The sequence below is a fragment of the Carettochelys insculpta genome, chromosome 7 (genome assembly GCF_033958435.1).
Source record: "Carettochelys insculpta isolate YL-2023 chromosome 7, ASM3395843v1, whole genome shotgun sequence".
NCBI classification, from domain to species: domain Eukaryota; kingdom Metazoa; phylum Chordata; order Testudines; family Carettochelyidae; genus Carettochelys; species Carettochelys insculpta.
In genome coordinates, this window is record NC_134143.1 from 46,438,227 (window position 1) to 46,456,400 (window position 18,174).

An 18,174-nucleotide genomic window follows, 5' to 3' on the forward strand; every position below is an offset into this window, starting at 1 on the left:
TGAGCACTGAATAACCACCCATGAGAAACCTGGTAATTCTGTTTTTGGGAGCAGGGTTTGAAAAGCGTGCAATAGATAAGATGTGGGACCAAGTACACCAAGGATAAAACAAATTATTAATTACGTGATCATTTAGTGAGCACTGCCCATTCTGTGCACCAAATGAGGGAGGAGTTACATGGGGGGAAAAGTATGGGACTATGTAGTGGAAAGCTGCATCATAATTTATACTTACTGAGTGCTTGGTGTGGCAATGTAGTTTTTGGTGTATACAGTAACTGTATACAAGTTGAACCTCTCTAGTCTGGCACCCTGGGGACCCAACCAGTGCTGAATGATAGACTTTGAAGAACAATGGGAGGTCATATTGTCTAGCAGCATTACCAACACTTCCGCTGCTTACTGGACTCTGAGAATACATTTAGGGGTAAATTACAGCTAAATAACAGCACAGAACACTGAGAGCCAGGGCTGGTGACTCTAAACAAACTTTATGGGACTATGGGAAACTTAGTCACACCCATGGTAAGTGGTTGTCTGGCTAATTAAAATCATGCCAGATTACGGATTCTGCCAGATGAGAGAATGCTGGACTAGAAAGGTTCAACTGGTATAATTAAAACTATTTTGAAAAACTTTTACATGAAGATTAAAGAACTAAAGGCTTTTGAACGCATAGAAATTCAATGCTTTTGGAGCTTATTTTTACGTCTGCCATGAAACTGACACTAGTTTCTTTATTTTATTGTTTCTTTGTTTTATTATAAGGGCACATTAGAATATATACATAGTTCAACTGTCTCCTGGGAGTTAATTAACATTTCATGAGATATTGCTCCAAGAGAAGGCAGCATAAACTGCCTGAACACAGAAGGCCTGAGCTCCAAAGGTAGAGTAGTAAATAGTAAGAGAAACTGAATTTTCTTGAAGGCTTCCAGTAGTGAGGGAGGGTGGAGCCTGCAAAGAAACATCCATGTTCCCAAAACACACATATGTGAAGATGGGCTGGGAGGAAAAGGCAGAAGCAGCTGGCCTGACAGCAGCAAGTGAAGTTTAATGAAACATTGCAGGAGGAATGTGAAAGAAACATTGGAAGCTGCTACTGAACTCTGACCAATTGGAGCAGTTGAGAAAATGTACAGCACGCACAGAATGCATTCCAAATTCAAAGTACTGCCCGCAACTGCCAAACAAAGTGGTAACAGCTTGCACGTGAGAGGAATGTTACAACTCAGTCCCACAGAAAGAAATTACTTAAAATGACCTGTAAAAGTTTAGTACAAAAAGCATGCAAGAATAGGATTTAAATATTAATAATTATTGAGCAAACATATGTTGTAGGTTTTCTTACTTTGTCCACTCCTTACATTTGATTGAATGAACAGTTGTTTCAGGATGTAACTATAGTAACTATAACCATGTCCTTTCCTCATTACTCCAGAGTACAAACATTTATTTGCAATCAAAGGTGGTAACACAAGTTATGCATTTAGGTAAATCTCTTTGTCAGTTTTTCCCTGAGAATAGTAGATATCAGTAAGGATGACAGACTGCACAATAGTGATAACATAGTTATGAACTTCAGGCAAGTTAATTCTCATGTTTTACTGCATACCAGAAGTTACAGTTCATAATAGCTAAATGCACAAACCTGGAGTGTGACAGCATCCCTTCTATTTTTAATTGGATGGAAGTAAATTAAAAATTAATAAAATAATTGTTTCCAAACATGAACCTGATTTTTCTATATCAAAAAAATAGCTTAAATTTGGGGTTTGTTTTAATTTTCTCACTCATCAGTGGTTTAGGGCTGGAGTAGAACTAGAAACTTCTGTTACACCTGCAAGAATGGCTGTGTTTTTAAGAGATTTTCCCATCTCATTTGTAGACCAAAGTAATTCAGATAAGCATGCAAACTCCGAGCTGAAATTTTTGAGATTTGGCTAAAAGTTAGTTGGGATCCTTTCAGCCTAGATGTCAGACAACAATGACCACTTACGTTCAAAACAAAAAGCAGTCAAGTAGCACTTTAAAGACTAGCAAAATGGTTTATTAGGTGAGCTTTTGTGGGACAGACCCACTTCTTCAGACCATAGCCAAACCAGAACAGACTGATCTGGCTATGGTCTGAAGAAGTGGGTCTGTCCTACGAAAGCTCACCTAATAAACCATTTTGCTAGTCTTTAAAGTGCTACTTGACTGCTTTTTGTTTTGATAGTGTATAGACTAGCACAGCTTCCTCTCTGTTACTATTCACTTATGTTCAGTTCCTGCCAGTTCTCTGACCCACATTCATTGCCTTGACATGCAGGGAGCTAAGTGCATTAGGCTTTGTCTATTCAAGGATTTGTGTGGACATAACCATATTGGTCAGGGTGTGGATTTTTCACAACTTAGTGATACCAAGGTAAGGTGCTAATTGTAACCAGTGTTATGTTGACAGGCAGGCTTCTGCAATGATCCTAGCTACTGCATTTTAGGGAGGTGGAGTACATCCCCAGTTGCATAGTCTGCATCTTCACTACATGTTTCAGCAACGTAGCTGCACCAGCTGAAAGTGTAGAGGAGCCCTTTAGTGCAATATTATTATGACAATATGCTCTTGCAGTTGCACTATACATGAAGAATTCCAAAATGGATACTGAAATGGATGCAGCTTAGACTCAGATCCAGTTGTGAAGAGAAAATAGCTGTTCTTTTAATAAACCAGTCAGCTATTTAGAAAGTAGTATGCAGATTTATTTTGTTCTAAAAGATGAGGGAAGATTTTGTTATATGGAACATCAAAGCGATCTATTTATACCTTCACACTAATAAAACAAAAGGATGTCCCTCCAAAATGTTACCTAAGAACACATTTTAAATGTTATAGTATTTTGTACTAACCTTGCAGCTTCAGCATCTCTTACAGAATTTATTTTCAACATTCTTCTCACATGTTCACTCTTTTCAGGGGTACATTTCTTTAGGTTTTCACCTCCTTCTCTTGTATTATGATAATTGATGTTATCAGTAGCATACGGCGCACTTTTTGTTATCTACAAAAAAGTACAACTTAATATGGGACTGGTACATTTAATACAAAGTCATCATCAATCAGTGTTGGAAGAAAACTATGTTTAAAATCATGCGCAGTGACCACCACAGCTTCGCCTTTCTACAAATGTTTTTAAAATGGTTAAGTTTTTTTGTTGAGTGGTTGGTGGTTACTGGAGAAACCAAAACTGCAACAAATTCTTTCTTATAAACAATATGCTTGATAGTGAAGGTTGCTATAAAATCCTCAGAATTGATTTAATATTGTGGAGACTTTCTACACATATTTATTCCTCTTTTAATTTATTATGAAGCTTATTCAGTTACTACAAGAAGAGGTTATCTACAGTGTTCAGCACACCAAGAATCAGGAAAGGTTTCATTAGAACATCTTCCATTATGCACCTTTATTTTTTTGCCTATGATAAGGAAATTAAATTATTGCAGAGGGGATTTTCAAAGGCACAAAAGGCAGTTAGACATCCAACTCTCACTGTAAAGCAATTTCATGTTATGCCCAAATCCCATGTGTGCAATGCAAATTTTCCTAATTTGGCTCCTGAACGTCTGAGGTCTGAGTATCACTGTTTTAGATGTTCTGGGTGAAATTATAGTCCCACTGAAACAAATGGGAGCTTTTGCCATTGACCTCAGTGAGGTCAAATGCCCATTGACCTCAGTGAGGTCAAATGCCCATTGACTTCAGGAGGACCTGGATTTCACCCAATGGTCTAGATTTGCAAGAGGGATTTATGCACTTACCTGCCACTTTAAGTGCCTAATTCCAACACTAAGGCACCACTAACATTTACAAAACCACCATTCAACTGCCTGTTAACCATGTAGTTGCCTAACTTCTAGGCACTTAAGTTTCTAACAATAAGGTCCTCTTCACACCTATCTGTTCATGAGCATGCATACAGATGCTTTCATCCTGCTTTGCCAAGCTGGTCAGTGCATAAGCCACACTGGGATTCACAAACCTTGTGTTCCCCACTCCCAGCTCACTTATAGACCTGATCCATTAGCATTTCTATCCACACAAAAGTAAGGTAACCATACCTTCCTACCCAAATATGGGACGGGGCTGGGAGGGGAGGGGGGAGCGGCTCCCCTGCTGCATCTGCCAAGGGCTGCTGCCCTGGGGGACCCCCTCAGCTGCCCCATGCCTCAGGGTGCTGGGAATGGGGCAGCAGCTTCACTGATGTGCTCCTGACTTCCCAGAGGAGCGGGGAGTCAGGAGCCGGGTAGCAGCCATGCTGATCTGACTCCCGGTTCCCCTGAGTCACAGGGAGCCGGGAGCCAGGCAGAAGCCATGCTGGTGTCCTCCCAGCTCCCCATGCCTTGGGGAGCTGGGAAGGAAGTGGCAGCTGCGCTGGTGCTCCTCCAGCTCCCTCAAGGTGTGGGGAGCTGGGAACCTGGCAGCAGCTGTACTGGTATGGCTCCCAACTCCAGCAGTCAGCCCTCAGGTTCCAACCTACCCTTAACTTTGCAGGGCCCCCTGCTGGCTCCCTCTTGGTGTGGCTGGAGAGCAAGTGAGTACATGCTCTCCATGTGATCTCCAGCCAGAAGCTGCTCCTGCATGCTGGTGGGAGAAAAGGTCAGCCAGCAGCGTGCCAAATACAGGGCAATCAGCCCCTTTGTTCAAATAAATCAGGACACCTTTCTGGCACTCAAAATATGGGGCTGCCCCCCCCCCCCCAAAATGGGATGAATGGTCACTCTACACAAAGGCCAACACAGTAGTTGTGCTCTCCTGTCCATTAGTCAGACCCTCCCTCAGGATGTGGGAGACCTAGGTTCAAATCCCCACTTTGTCTGGTTAAAGACCAGGCACTTGAACTTTAACCACTCACTTCTGTAGAAGTGCTATAACTGCTAGCCTATAGGAGGATTTTGTAGGGCAGGTCTTTCTTGAGCTCTTCTACTTTGCATAAAAGACTTCCAATAGTCACTTGAAAAGAGGGAAGGTAAGACTGACCTTAGCCCAGTGGTTAGATTTTTTTTGGGAAAGGCATCAAAGTCAGATCACCCATAACGCCAACAGAGATCGGTGCCTCCCTCTACCTTGAAATTAGGTGTCCAGGTTCCTTTGGGGTAGGGTACAGGGTGTTAGGCCACACCCTCCTCGGTATGTCAAACTGAGGATTTTAGGTGGCTCCTAACTTTGCACGCTGGCTTCTGAGAGTCCTCTTTTTAGGCTCCGTGCATTGTACTGTACAGAGCAGGGGTCTCAGACTCGGCCTGCAGGCCATGTGCCACCTGAGAAGTTGCACAATCTGGCACATGCATGGCTGCTGGTATGTGAGTCCCTGCAGCCTTGTGGGTGTGTGTTTGTTTGTACCCTTCCCCCACACTCTGTTATGCCTTCACCTCCCCACAATTGCACCATTTCCCTCAAGCCCCCTGCCCTGAGGAAAGCAACTTCAGGGATTACTGGGGGGCCTGTCATGGGGTGGCAGCAGGGGTCAGGGCCCTCCTGCACTCATTGTGTTGGCAGGAGCTGAGGGGGAAGAGGAGTGATACAGCAGCCTCTGCTCTGCTGTGATTTCCAAGGCCAGCCCAGTCACTCCACTTCATTGCAACAGCAGGAAGTAGAGCAGCCCAGTCCAACATGGACTGGTTTGAGAGATGGCAGTAAAGTGGAGCAGGCTACTGCATAATTATGCTTCCATATGGCTCCAGCCGCCACAGTGAGCGCAGTGGGGAAGAGAGGGGCTGACCCATACTGCCAGGTAACCTGAGCATGGGGGCCCACCCTCTTCATAGGATGGTTAGGACAGCTGCTACAGAGTCTGGAGTGGCTGCACCAAACTGTCCAATGGGTGGGATTGCTCTGCATACACCTCCCCCCATCCCAGAAACATGCTGTGGCTCAGTGCTAGCAGCTGGAAGCTGCTCTAGCCGTGCTGTGTTAGAGGTAGTGGTATGCCCCCCCACCACCACGGGGATTTAAATCGCTCAGGGTGCAGGTGGGGATGTGAGACACATTGAGGCAGTGTATGTGTGCCAGCAAGTGGGGCTGGGAGATATGGGGCATGGGGCGGGGGGGACATGCAGAGACACCCCTCGCCAGAGCCCTGCCAGAGAGGGGTGCCCACTAGAAGGATTTGAGGACTGGCCCTGGACCTGAGGTGAACTGAGTTTGAAACCCCTGGTACAGAGAGTCTGGCACCTAACCTGGTGCCGTGAATTTCACTAGGTGACAGGGCACCCAAAAGTTATGTATTTCAACATTGAGTGTTGTAACACATAGGGCCCCTTGCAAATCTAAACCTAAATGTTTGTAACCAGTACACTGATGCTAATGGCTTTTTTGTTTGCTTGTTTTAATATATGATGTTAGCGAGAGTAAGTCTGACAAAAAAAAAAAAGCATACATACCAATTCTGAGGAACTGTTAAGAACACACCTCCTATCATATTAATCCCCAATGTTAGTACAGATTCCTCATGTAAAATCCTCCCCAGAGAAAACCAGACACTACTTCTGGCATGGCACAGTACCTAGAGAAAGCCTTTGATGGCCACAGAAAGTGTAGAAGGCAAAAATTCTGCCCACCATGGAGGGGCCACCAAACCCCCCAAAAGTAAGAAAAAAATTGCCCCAAGATGGAGAACAGAGTTCGCACAAATGAGCTTCCAGCTGCCCTTGTGCTGCAGCTCTTTGTCTTGGGCCCAGCCTTCTGTCTGCTGGGGCCACACCACTTTTGGGGCCTTTCGCAGCCAAGTGACTGCAGTAAAAACATGACATGGGAGGTGATGAGGAGAGTACTTTGTTAGTAATGTGGAAATCAGGAGAGTTGCATGGAAAATGTCACTCCCCACTGAAATCTGGATATGCCTTGAACATTGACTTCTTCATTGGATTTATGGGAGCCACCAGCCTCTACTCTCCCTGTTTTAATTGACCGTATTACTCATTGAGCTAGGAAAGAATCTGCCCCTGCATTGGGGTACCAGGGAATGCATTGAGAATGATTAGTGAGTCACAGGAAAGGGCTGGTTTGTGTGGTTGCAAAATATAAAAAACTAGGGTTACCATCTTTTTTTGAAAGGTCAAACAAATAGCATACCCCTCAGAGGGAGTGTATCTGTATCAGCATCTACCAACTCACATTGTATTACTATATCTACTATAACACCTTAATACAATGTGAGTTGGTAGATATTGATACACTCCCTCTCAGGGGTATACTTCTTTTTGAAAATTCAAATATGGTAACCCTATCAAAACTAGCATGACAGCTTCATAGGCATACGGAAAGTCCATGATTCAGCAGCTAGAAGTTATTTTGGACTACATAGCGAGCCTTTACTCAAACCTATATGAAAGAGAATAGAGAATAACCTTCAAATATGACATTAGATTGTACTTTTTTAAAGCCCTTGCCCCTTATAAAGTAAACAGATAATGCAAAATAAATCTGTCAGCTTGTGAGTAATTGCCTTAAGGAACAAAATCAGTGACATTCAGTATGAAGGCCTGAGATAAAACCAGATTTATTGCAAACATATCTGCTTATGAAGGCCTCTCAAATCACCCAGGTTGTTTGTTTATTTTCATAAAAATGTGTTGTGCAATATACTTGGTCGAAGCTCACTGCAACACAGGAATAGAACTGTTTTCTGTTTAGTATTTTCCCCGTCAGAAATAATTTGGTGAAACGAACTCGAATTGGGGAAATGTTGCTGAATATGCATTTTTTTCTGGAAAAGATGCAGACAAGAATTTCACTGAGTTCTACAGCAGACAGATTAAAGTTGGATTTTTAGAATGCACTAAGTAGTTTGTGTTTTTTAAACTCTTGGAAAAACTGTGAATTAAACAGGTAGTGAATTTGCAATATATTGAAATGAAATATTTTGGACTTGATAGCCCAGAGTTGGATGAGCAATGCCACTCTGGACTATATAAACTACTTTTATGAGGGGGAAATCTCTGAAAACATTCTAAGCATATTTAATACAACTTGGTGTCATGGTGCAATTCAGCAAATTTTGAAACCAGTTTAATAACACTAGTTCAGAATGCCTGGAGCATGATGTATGATTCCTCAGTTTTTAATATCTGTTACTGATGTTTTAAAAAGTCTATAAGATTTCATTAATATTATTTATTTTAAAAAGCTAAAATATTTTATACATTTTCAACTTTAACTCTACATTCAGTTTTATATTTGAATATTCTTCTAATTTTTACTGACGTTGAAAAAGTTTTGGCTTATACTACTATTCATCAGGAACAGTCATGTAATTTCTTGCTTGTAAGTGCAGTACAACCTATATTTAATGATGCTCATGTGAGTGCCGTACATATAAGTGTGAGAGAGAGAGCTCATAAGAGTTACAAGCATCTACAGCTGTACTAGGAGAATTTATAACTATCAGAAAGCTGCAGAAATGTAGGCTATGACTCCACTGCAGCTTATGTCCGCATAAAATATTACTCAGTAGTGTGACTACTCCCCCTCCCCTTTGCAACATATGTTATGCTGATAGAAGTGTTGGTGTGGACAGTGCCATGTTGGTAGGAGAACTTCATCTGCTGACTTAGCTATTGCTGTTCATGGAGAAGCCAAGCCAATGGGATAAAGCTTTCCCCACTGGCTTGGAGAGGCTTCCTATGGGCGTTTCTACACATGGCACTTTTTCCAGAAGATGATCTTTCGGAAGATCTCTTCTGGAAGATCCTTTTCTGGGAGAGTGCATCTACACATCAAACTGGAACCCGAAAGAGCCACCCCTTCTTCTGGAAGAGCGCATCTACACATGCACTGGCGCTCTTCCGGAATAACAGGGCAGGAAACAACACGGACAGGGTTGCAAAGCCAGCGAGCCCTTCCGGGGCCGCTGGCCAAACGGCCCCTTAAAGGCCCCCACTCAAACAGCCCCTCCCTGCAAACGCTGCTGAGGCCAGCCACGTCTGTGCCCAGCAAGCCAGACCCAGGTCCCTGTCCGGCACCTGCCAACCAGCAGGCATGGACCCCCCAGCAGCTGCAGGACAGCAGACTTGCCCTCGCCCACAGGCTAGCCATCCTCCTGGCCACCCTCCTCAGCCTCTTGTGGAGACAGAGGTCCAGGCCCATGGATCCTGAACCCCCACTACCCCTGCCAGGCGCCCTCTGGTTGGTCCAGCACATCTGGACCCACGCCACTGGCATGGACTGGTGGGACAGGGTCATCAAGGGGGAGTGGGACAATGACCACTGGCTGCAGAATCTGTGGATGAAGAAAGAGACCTTCCTCAATATCTGCAGCTGGCTCACCCCCATGCTACAACGCCAGGAGACCTGGATGAGGCTGGCCCTGTCCCCAGAAAAGTACATGGCCATCGCCACATGGAAATTGGCCACCCTGGACAGCTACCAATCCGTTGGGTAGCAGTTCAGGGTGGGCACATCCACTGTCAGGGCCGTCATCCTCCAGGTAAACCCAGCCCCAGACCCTGCCCCACCAGCGGGAGGGGAGGGGCCAGTGGGCTCGGGGGGCCCCAGGTGCTGATTTGGAGATGGCAGGGCCGGCAGGGTGAGCAGGCCTACCCCAGAGGGGATACCACATGGCCACTGCCGGAGAGGTCCCCCAGCAGGGGGGACCCAGTAGGGAGGGAGAGGGTGGAAGGGGAAGGGGGCAGGGACCCCTTTGCATATGCCCACGAATGCATCTGTTCCCGTTCTCCTGCAGGTTGTGAGGGCCATCAACCACGTGCTGGTGCGGTGGCTGGTGCATATTGGGGACCTGAATGCAGTCATCGAGGGCTTCACCATGCTCCGGTTCCCCCAGTGCTTCAGGGTAATCGACGGGACGCATATCCCCATCAGGGCCCCGGACCACAGTGGTGGCTGATACATCAACCGCAAGGGGTATGACTCCATCATGCTCTAGGCGGTGGTAGGCGCCCGTGGGAAGTTCACGGACATTTATGTCAGCTGGTCAGGCACATGACACGCGGATCCTGTGGAATTCCACCCTGTTCTCCAGGATGGAGGCTGGGACATTTGTGCCCCGGTGGGAGCGCGCTGTCGGGGACATCGTGATGCCTCTCTGCCTTGTGGGTGACCTGGCCTACCCACTCCAGCCCTGGTTAGTGCGCCCATACACGGCCCACGTCACACCCTCCCAGGAGCTGTTTAGCGCCTGGCTCAAACAAGCCCGGTATCCTGTCGAGTGTGCTTTTGGACGTCTGAAGGCACAGTTCAGTTGTCTCCTCATGCGCCTCAATGTGGGGCTGGAGAACATCCCGCAGGTCGTGGCCTCCTGCTGCGCACTCCACAACCTCATTGAGGCATGTGAGGGGACCCTGCCCCAGAGATGGATGGTGGAGCTGGCCCCCTGCTACCAGCGGCCCACTGTGGCCCCCGACAGGCAGCTCGACCATGATGGGCTCTGGATCAGGGAGGCGCTTCGGGAGGCATTCAGCCGAGGGGACTACTAACCCCTGCACCCCTCCCCACAGGTCCCCCCTACACACACCTCCATGTGCACCCCTCCATCCCCCCAGCCCCCATAGTAATCAGAGACACGGAGGGTACAAAATGTAAACATGTATTTAATCCTCAACTTTTAACAGCAGTGACCAACGTAAATAGAGAATAATAAAAATAATGACTAAAACCTCATACGACACGAACTATGTACATGGGGGTAAGTAGGCAGGGGCACTTAAACTTGAACAGGAACTGGAGCAGGAATGGTGACGGCCCTAATCAACAGACAGGGTGGAAGGTCATGAACCCTGGTGCCCACGGGCCCCCCTTCCACCCCAGGTGTGTGGTCCCCTGTGGGGCACTGATGGGGCTGGAAGAACCGGCAGGTAGGGTCCGTCAGCACCTGGCCCAGCCTCAGCAGAGGGGCTGGAGGGGGTGGGTCGTGGCTCGGGGGACCCTCTATGGGTCCCACTGTGGCCACAAGCCATGCTGCAAGGTCCCTCAGTGCAGTGTCGGGCAGGCCCAGGGGCAGTAGGGTGGCCAGGGCCTCAGGGTCATGGGCTAGTGGGGACGGGAGCAGCTGAGGGGCCAGCAGGAGGGGATAGCGGGGGGAATGCATAGGGGGGCATCAGGGGGGTAGCAGGAGGGTCTTGGGGGGCAGCTGGGGAGGGGCCTTTGAGGGGCACAGCAGGGGGGACTATGGGGGGGAGCAGCTGGGGGGCTGGGGCCTGGCCCACTAGGGCCCCACACACAATGCGGAGCATCCCCACCACCTCTGCCCATGTGGTCCGTCTCCACTGCAGCTCAGCCTTGTTGAGGGCCAGCCGCCTTTCGGAAAGGGTGTTCTGGTGGCTGAGGCCCACGGTGTAGGCTGCGACCTTGTCCTCATGGTGGCTGCATCTGGTCCAGCGCACCCATGGCCGCCACGCAGCAGGGGCTGGTGCAGGCCAAGGTGGTGGGCTGCTGGGTCCTCTGGTCTGGATGAGGCTGGCACACCCTGGGCTCCTCGTCTGGATGCCCCAGCCCTCGGATGGTGCCAGTGTTAAGAGAGAGAGGGTGGGGGTAGACGGGGGAGTCAGTGCCACATCTGGGACCTGGATGGCATGGCCCCAGTCTCCCCGGCTGGTTACCCCCTCCACGGACCCATGGGATGGGCATGTGCCAGGGAGGCCACCATACGGGCTTGCGTGCACTTGCCGCGGTGGCCCCTGGGGCATGATGCCAGGGCGCTGTCCATGGTGGCCCACACTAGCAACAGGCTTGTGGGCTGGGGCGGGGCTCAGCTGTGGGGGGTTCTGGATGCAGCTCTGCTGCCCGGGACAGCCTCAGCATGCTCAGGGGCACTCCAGGGGAGAAGGAGCTGGGTGCTGCCTGCAGGCATGGGTGTGCCCTGGGCCCTGACCAGGGCCGGGCTTTAGGGCTTTGGGGCCTGGGCCCAGGTGCCTCCTCCCCCCACTGTGCTTTGCCACTGTGAGCACTTACCTGAGGTGGCCTTGTATATGTCGGGTGATGCCCGACTGGAGGGGTCTGGCTGCTGGCGGTGGAGGGCAGCGCAATGACGAGGGGCCCATCTGTGGACTCCCCATCAGATGGGACTTCCACAGTGGTGGATCCCTCCTCCTCCTCCTCCAGTGCAGCAGGGGACTCAGGTGTGGCTGTCTGCATGGTGGTGCAGGGTGGGGAGGCATCGTCTGCAGCCAGGTGGTCCTGAAGCTCCCAGTAGAAGGGGCAGCTGGAAGGGGCACGGATGGATCTACGGGCACTGTCCCAGGCCCACATGTATCCCTGCCGCATCTCCTTCACCTTACACCTCACTTGTTCTCGTGTCCGGAAGGGGTGGCCACAGGCAGCCAGGCCCTAGGCAAGGTGGACAAAAGTTGGGGCATTCCTCCGGTGCCCACTGGTGTCCCGGAGGACCTCCTCATTGCGCCAGAGTCCCAGAAGGTCCTGGAGCTCCAGCTCAGTCCAGGGGGGGCCCCCATTTTGGAGCCCAGTTGGGGTCTTGGCTGCCCTCGTCTGGGTTTCTGGGGCTCCCCTGAGCAGTGTGGGGTGCTGGCCTGCTGGCCATCCCTGTGGGTCAGGACTCGCTGGACACTGTGGGGACTCAGGGGAGCGTGGCAGGCAGCCCTGCATGTCCTACCTGTCTTACACTCTCAAGCTTCCTGCTACAGCATCTCTGGGTCCTCGCACGGAGACCATAGAGGCCTGCAGGGGGTGTCTAGAGCAGCCCTGCTCTCCAGCAGGCTGCCGCCATAGAGGACCGCTTCTTTTGGAAGAAGCGGTCCAGGAACATCTACACATGCCTTCTTCCAGAAGATTCTTCTGGAAGAAGGCCCTCTTCTGGATTCTGAAGCGGAGTACAAAATCCAGAAGAGGAGGCACCTTCTTCCGTATTTCTTCTGGAAGAGTGCCTTGCATGTGTAGACACTCCTTAGATCTTCCGGAAGAAGGCACCATTCTTCTGGAAGATCTTGCCTGTGTAGAAACAGCCTTAGAAATTTTACATCTGCACTGCTGCAGTTGCACCACTGTAAACACTCTAGCATAGTCAGTCATATCCTTAGTTCTCAGCAGCAGAATTGTATCTGAGACCTTAAAGAAGTTATACATTTCACCAGCACATCCAGTAAATCGTTACTGCCATGGTCTCATTTTCAGATTCACTAAAAGTTAAAAGCCACATCAGTCCCACCCATGGGACTCAGAAATTACAAGCAGAGCTGGTCAGTTATTTTGCATGGAAAAAAGTACGGCTAGCTGGAAGATAAAAAAATTCTTTTCACAAAAGAGTTAAGATTTCCAAAATCATTGTAATTCTGCCATGGAGTGAAAAATTAGGTTTTAGTTCTTTCTTCACAAACAAGAGAGAGAGCGAGAGAGACTAGCCAATAGTCAAGTGATTGTGTCACTCCCAGAGGTAAGGGATGGCCAAGTCCCTAGTCTTCCTGATTTGGAGCAGGAACTTGAACCTGATTCTTACCAGACTTGGTCCATGGTCCTTGCAAAAGCCCATGCCTGTGGATTCTGTAAACTTCCTTAGCAAGCAAACATCACCTCATTTATATATTTGGAGTTAAGGCAAATCCGAGCTTTTTTTTCTGCTGGAATGCCTCAGAATGGCATTCCGGCACCTTTTTTCGGGTGCTCACCTCGGATGCAGTTAAGGCAGCAGCGCTGCAATTTTTAAAACCTGGCTTCATCCCAGCCACGTATGGCTCTTTGCTCTTGTGCCTTTAATAATGTTTCTCCGAAAAACTGCCAACTGTCTTTAGCTGTTTTTCTTTTTCTACTTGTTTCCCATGGGATCTTGTCTACCAACTCCCAGAGACTGTCAAAGTCTGCCTTCTTGAAATCCATTGTCTTTATTTTGCTGTTCTCCCTCCTACCATTCTTTAGAATCATAAACTCTACCATTAGATGATCACTTTCACCTATGTTGCCTTCTGCTTTCAAATTCTCAACCAGTTCCTCCCTAAATCTAGAACAGCCTTTTCCCCAATAGCATTCTGCATTTTCTGGGGGGAAAAAAAAATCTCCAACACCTTCCAAGAACTTGAAGAATCTGAGTCTGTCTGTGTTATTTTCCCAGCAGATGAAAAGGTACTTTACACAGCCTTTTATATGCATTAAATTTTGCTAGATATGCTAATATAACTTATGTACTGTTACTCAGTTACAGTTCAGAAATCTCAGCATATATGGTACAACAGTGCCCTCTTGTGCTTCATATACACATTCAGCAATGCCTAAATAGAGAATTTAAAATATATAGTATTAGGTATTTATGTAGAAATGACACAGAAAAAATATATTGTTCAAGAACTCAGACTAAACACATTCTTTTCTCTGTAGTCATAAAACTTGGGAGCATGTGGAAGAAAAATAATGCCCTGCCTTGACAACTAAACATACTATACTATTATCACACTGTCTGATTTTTGCATATCATATATGATCCACCTAGTTCTCAACTATTTTAATCAAAGCTATACATCCTAAAAATACCCCAGTCAGATTAACTACAGCAGAGAAAGCATGCCACATCTCTCAAAGGGATAATACAGACAACATGGCCAAAATGTCTGCATGCCTCATAATTTTTTAATTAGGAAAAACACATTGCTTCAGTACACATTCAAGTGACTCAATAACAAATGCATAAGCACTTTACAATTTGAACCCCTATTATACACAGCAGCAAGAGAAATTCTTTCTGACTTATTCTGCTCATGCTAACAATGCCACTTTAAAGTTAATTTTGCTGTTGAAAACACTTGGCACTTTGGTGGGAAATCCTGGACGCAATGAAATCAGGATGGGTTTATCAAAGGGGCCAGAATTTCATCCTTGGTGTTGGTTATTGAGCCTCCAGTAAGTCTCCTGTGTTAAACAGCTGTGGTTGCTGTGCTCCGAACCTCACCTATGGAATGAGAGTCCTTCTGTAAACCTATATCTGCAGCGTGAGCAGTTCTGAAGCTGGAGGGTTTTTTTTGTTTTGTTTTGTTTTTTTAACTAGCAGAAAAAATTGGCCTTCACTGGTATCAGATTTGTCACATAAGAGTTTTCGGCCAGCAATGGAGCCGGGAATTTTCACTTGATTGTAAAATTGCTAAAAGTTCCTTTAGTCTTTTCAAGCATTATTTTTACTTTCCACTTCCTAAATATAAAGCTATTAATAAAGGTCTGAGATCTTTTCAGCCTTTTTGAGATAATACTCTTCCTCACAAGCAAAACTGCAGTCAACAAAGTGTTACCAGTTTAATGATAGCAGACATTCCTGGAATCACTGACACATTTGGCAACACAAGTTGGCTGATTTTCAGAAGTATCTGTCAGTGCAAGTAAATAATTTTAAAATATACAGATTAAGAAATAATGTTGCAAATAAAGAAAACTACTAACTTTATGCTATACATTAAACCAGTGTTTCCCAAAGTGTGGTACACAAAAGTATTTCAAGGGGTATGTGGCAGAAAATAAATAACTAAGAATCAGGAGATAAGCACTGGGATGGCACTTGGTGGGGGGTATGCTGATAAGGCCAAACTCCCAAATGGGGTATGCCAATTTTTTAAGTTTGGGAAACACTGCATTAAACAATTATTAATTGTAATTATTTTATTATCAGTTTAATTCTTTTCATGCCTTGAGGTTGCGGCCTTATTATACAAAGCACTGTACAAGTATATAGTAAAAGACAATATTTGCACCCAAGGGCTTAAATAGACATAACTCAGGACAGAAGGTGAAACAGAGGCACAGAGAAATTAAGTGATTTGCTCATGGTTACAAAGCAAGTTATTGGCAGATATGAGACGTGAACCCTGGGGTGAAATCTCAGGGCAGGTCTCTACTAGCAGGGAAGACCCACTCAGGGTCAATCTTCCGGGCTTCGATTTCTCGTGTCTAGTAGAGATGTCTGATATTGACCTCACAGGGGAGGAGTAAGGAAGGTTGACAGAAGAAACACTCCAATCATCAACCTTCCCCAGTATATAGGTAGTAGAGTGCAGATACATCAATTTTAGCTACAATAGGCCCTTGATTTACATGAGGTTCCATTCCCACACGCCCTCACGTAACCTGAATTTTGCATAAATCAGAGGTGGCCTTTCCCCTCAGCAGAACACATGTTCTACAGCTAGGGAAGCAGCAGGAGCACTTGGAGCTCCTTTTTGAACGGTAAGTCCTGGAGTTGCGGGGGGAGGCAGTTGGGGAAGGTTAAGCCTGGCGGTGGGCTGGGGCCATGGGAGGGGGGCAGGGGAGTTAAGCCTGGAGTGGGTTAAGGCTGCAGGAGGGTGGGGGCGGACTGAACTGGAGCTGTGTGTGGAGGGTTTGAACCAGGGCCGGGAACACCTGCGGCTAGTGCTTACCCAGGGCTCCAGGGCTGGGAGTGCCCATGGCTGCCACTTCCCCGGGTCTTGGTGCAGCCAGGAGGAGCCACCCTCCCCAGTCAGGGGTGAGCTGGAGCCATGCATGGGTGGTGAGCAGGGCTGCAGGGGGAGCAGGATTTTGAGTTTCACTTAACTTGCGTTAATGTGAGTTAGGGCAACTTGAAATCACGCATTTTGATGCTTTACTGTACTCAACTGCCATACCTAAAATTGTGTATCTGCAGCTGACTTTGTTAGCCTAGTGTAGGCACAGCCTTAGTGCCACCAAAAACAGTGGATTTTGCTCCTGTGGGGGGTTGCTCCTGACTCCCATCCCATGGTACCATCATTTTAGTAAGTGGCGTACAATGTACTATTTTTAAAAGCAGCTTTGTGCCCTCATTCACTTCTGTATGACTTAAAATAAAGGCCTAAAAAGATGTTGTTTGGGTTTTTTTTAAACCTCCACATTATTTTAGAAATATCAGCAATGCAAAGCTCCCACTTTCAAGGGTGTGTGTGTATATATATGTACTTGTATTTCAATATCTCTAAAAGCATAACACTGAAACTACCACAGATCCTGAATACAGGTTGATCCTCTCTAATCCAGAACCCTCTCATCTAGCAACATCCATAATCTGACATGATATTTGTTAGCTGGATGACCACTGATCATGGGTGTGGCCAAGTTTCCTGTGATCCCATAAAGTTTGCTTCCAGCCACCCGTCCTGGCTGTTAGTGGTCTGTGCGGTTATTTAGCTATACTTTACCCTAAAATATCTTGTAAGCAGCCAGTAAGCAGTGGAAGTGTTGCTAATGCCGCTAGACAATATTTACCTACTGCGCTCTGGCAAATTCTCTTGTTCGGCACTGATCAGGTCTGGAGGATGCCAGATTAGAGAGATTCAACCTGCAGCTGTTTGCTGGATTTTGCAACTCCAACATTACACATTGGTCCACATAAATTCATATAGATATTTTATGTGGGAGCTGTAGGTCCAAACAGCCTTTCAAAGTGATAATATTTTAAATATTAATATTTCTGTTTAACTATATTATCAGCACTGAAGCCTTTAACCTAAATATGCAATTCACAGAGAAAATTATTCAAAAGGTCTTGTCAATAGATTATTTACCTGCTGCAAAGCTGCCATGCTATTCTCTGTTACATACCATGTCTGCTCTTGAAGGTGAACCCCTGAACAATATTTCTTTCTTCTCCTTCATCATCTTGGCATGTTGTCTCCATTGCTGAAGGGCTTCTTTATCTCTGAAAAAAATTATATTAAAGATTTAAAACCACATTTTGAAAAGTGCATATTATTATTTTTTACCCAGTTAACCATTTTAAAGTAGAATTAAGTGCCAAAGGGTGGCACAAAATTGCATTTCTAGGGTGATCATCCATCCCATGTTTCCTGGGACAGTCTCTTTTTTAAGCTGTCTCACAGCTTAAATAAGCTGACTCTTAAGAAAATGGGCTATTTGTCCCATATTTTGTGGGGCTCCTGTTCCCTTGCATCTGGTGTCTCGAGGTGGCAGTCCTTGCTGCCTGGGCGTTCCTCTGCTGGGCGGCTGCCCCATTCCCTGGCACCCCATGGAGGCAGCCCCCACTGCTGGTGAGCTCTGCCAGAGGGTGGCCTGTTCATTTCCTGGTGCCCGCTGCTGGGATGCTGTGGAGCCCCCATCCTCCACACCCCCTCATCAGGAAGCTGCAGAGCCCTCATTCCTGGTGCCTCATTGTGGAGCAGCTGCCCCCATTGCTGAGGAGCCCTGACGTGGAACAGCAGCTCTCCATCGCTGGAGGCCAGTGTCCTGTGTTTGCCATAGGACAA

The 18,174-nt window shown here is 47.0% G+C and overlaps 1 protein-coding gene across 1 annotated transcript in view; it reads right to left on the bottom strand.

Moving 5' to 3' along the window:
• LRRC27 (leucine rich repeat containing 27) overlaps positions 1–18,174 on the bottom strand; it is a 74,737-nt gene that overhangs the window by 10,246 nt on the left and 46,317 nt on the right. The window contains 2 exon segments of the mRNA XM_075000439.1: positions 2,887–3,038; positions 17,513–17,609. Coding sequence (XP_074856540.1) covers positions 2,887–3,038; positions 17,513–17,609 — 249 coding nt within the window.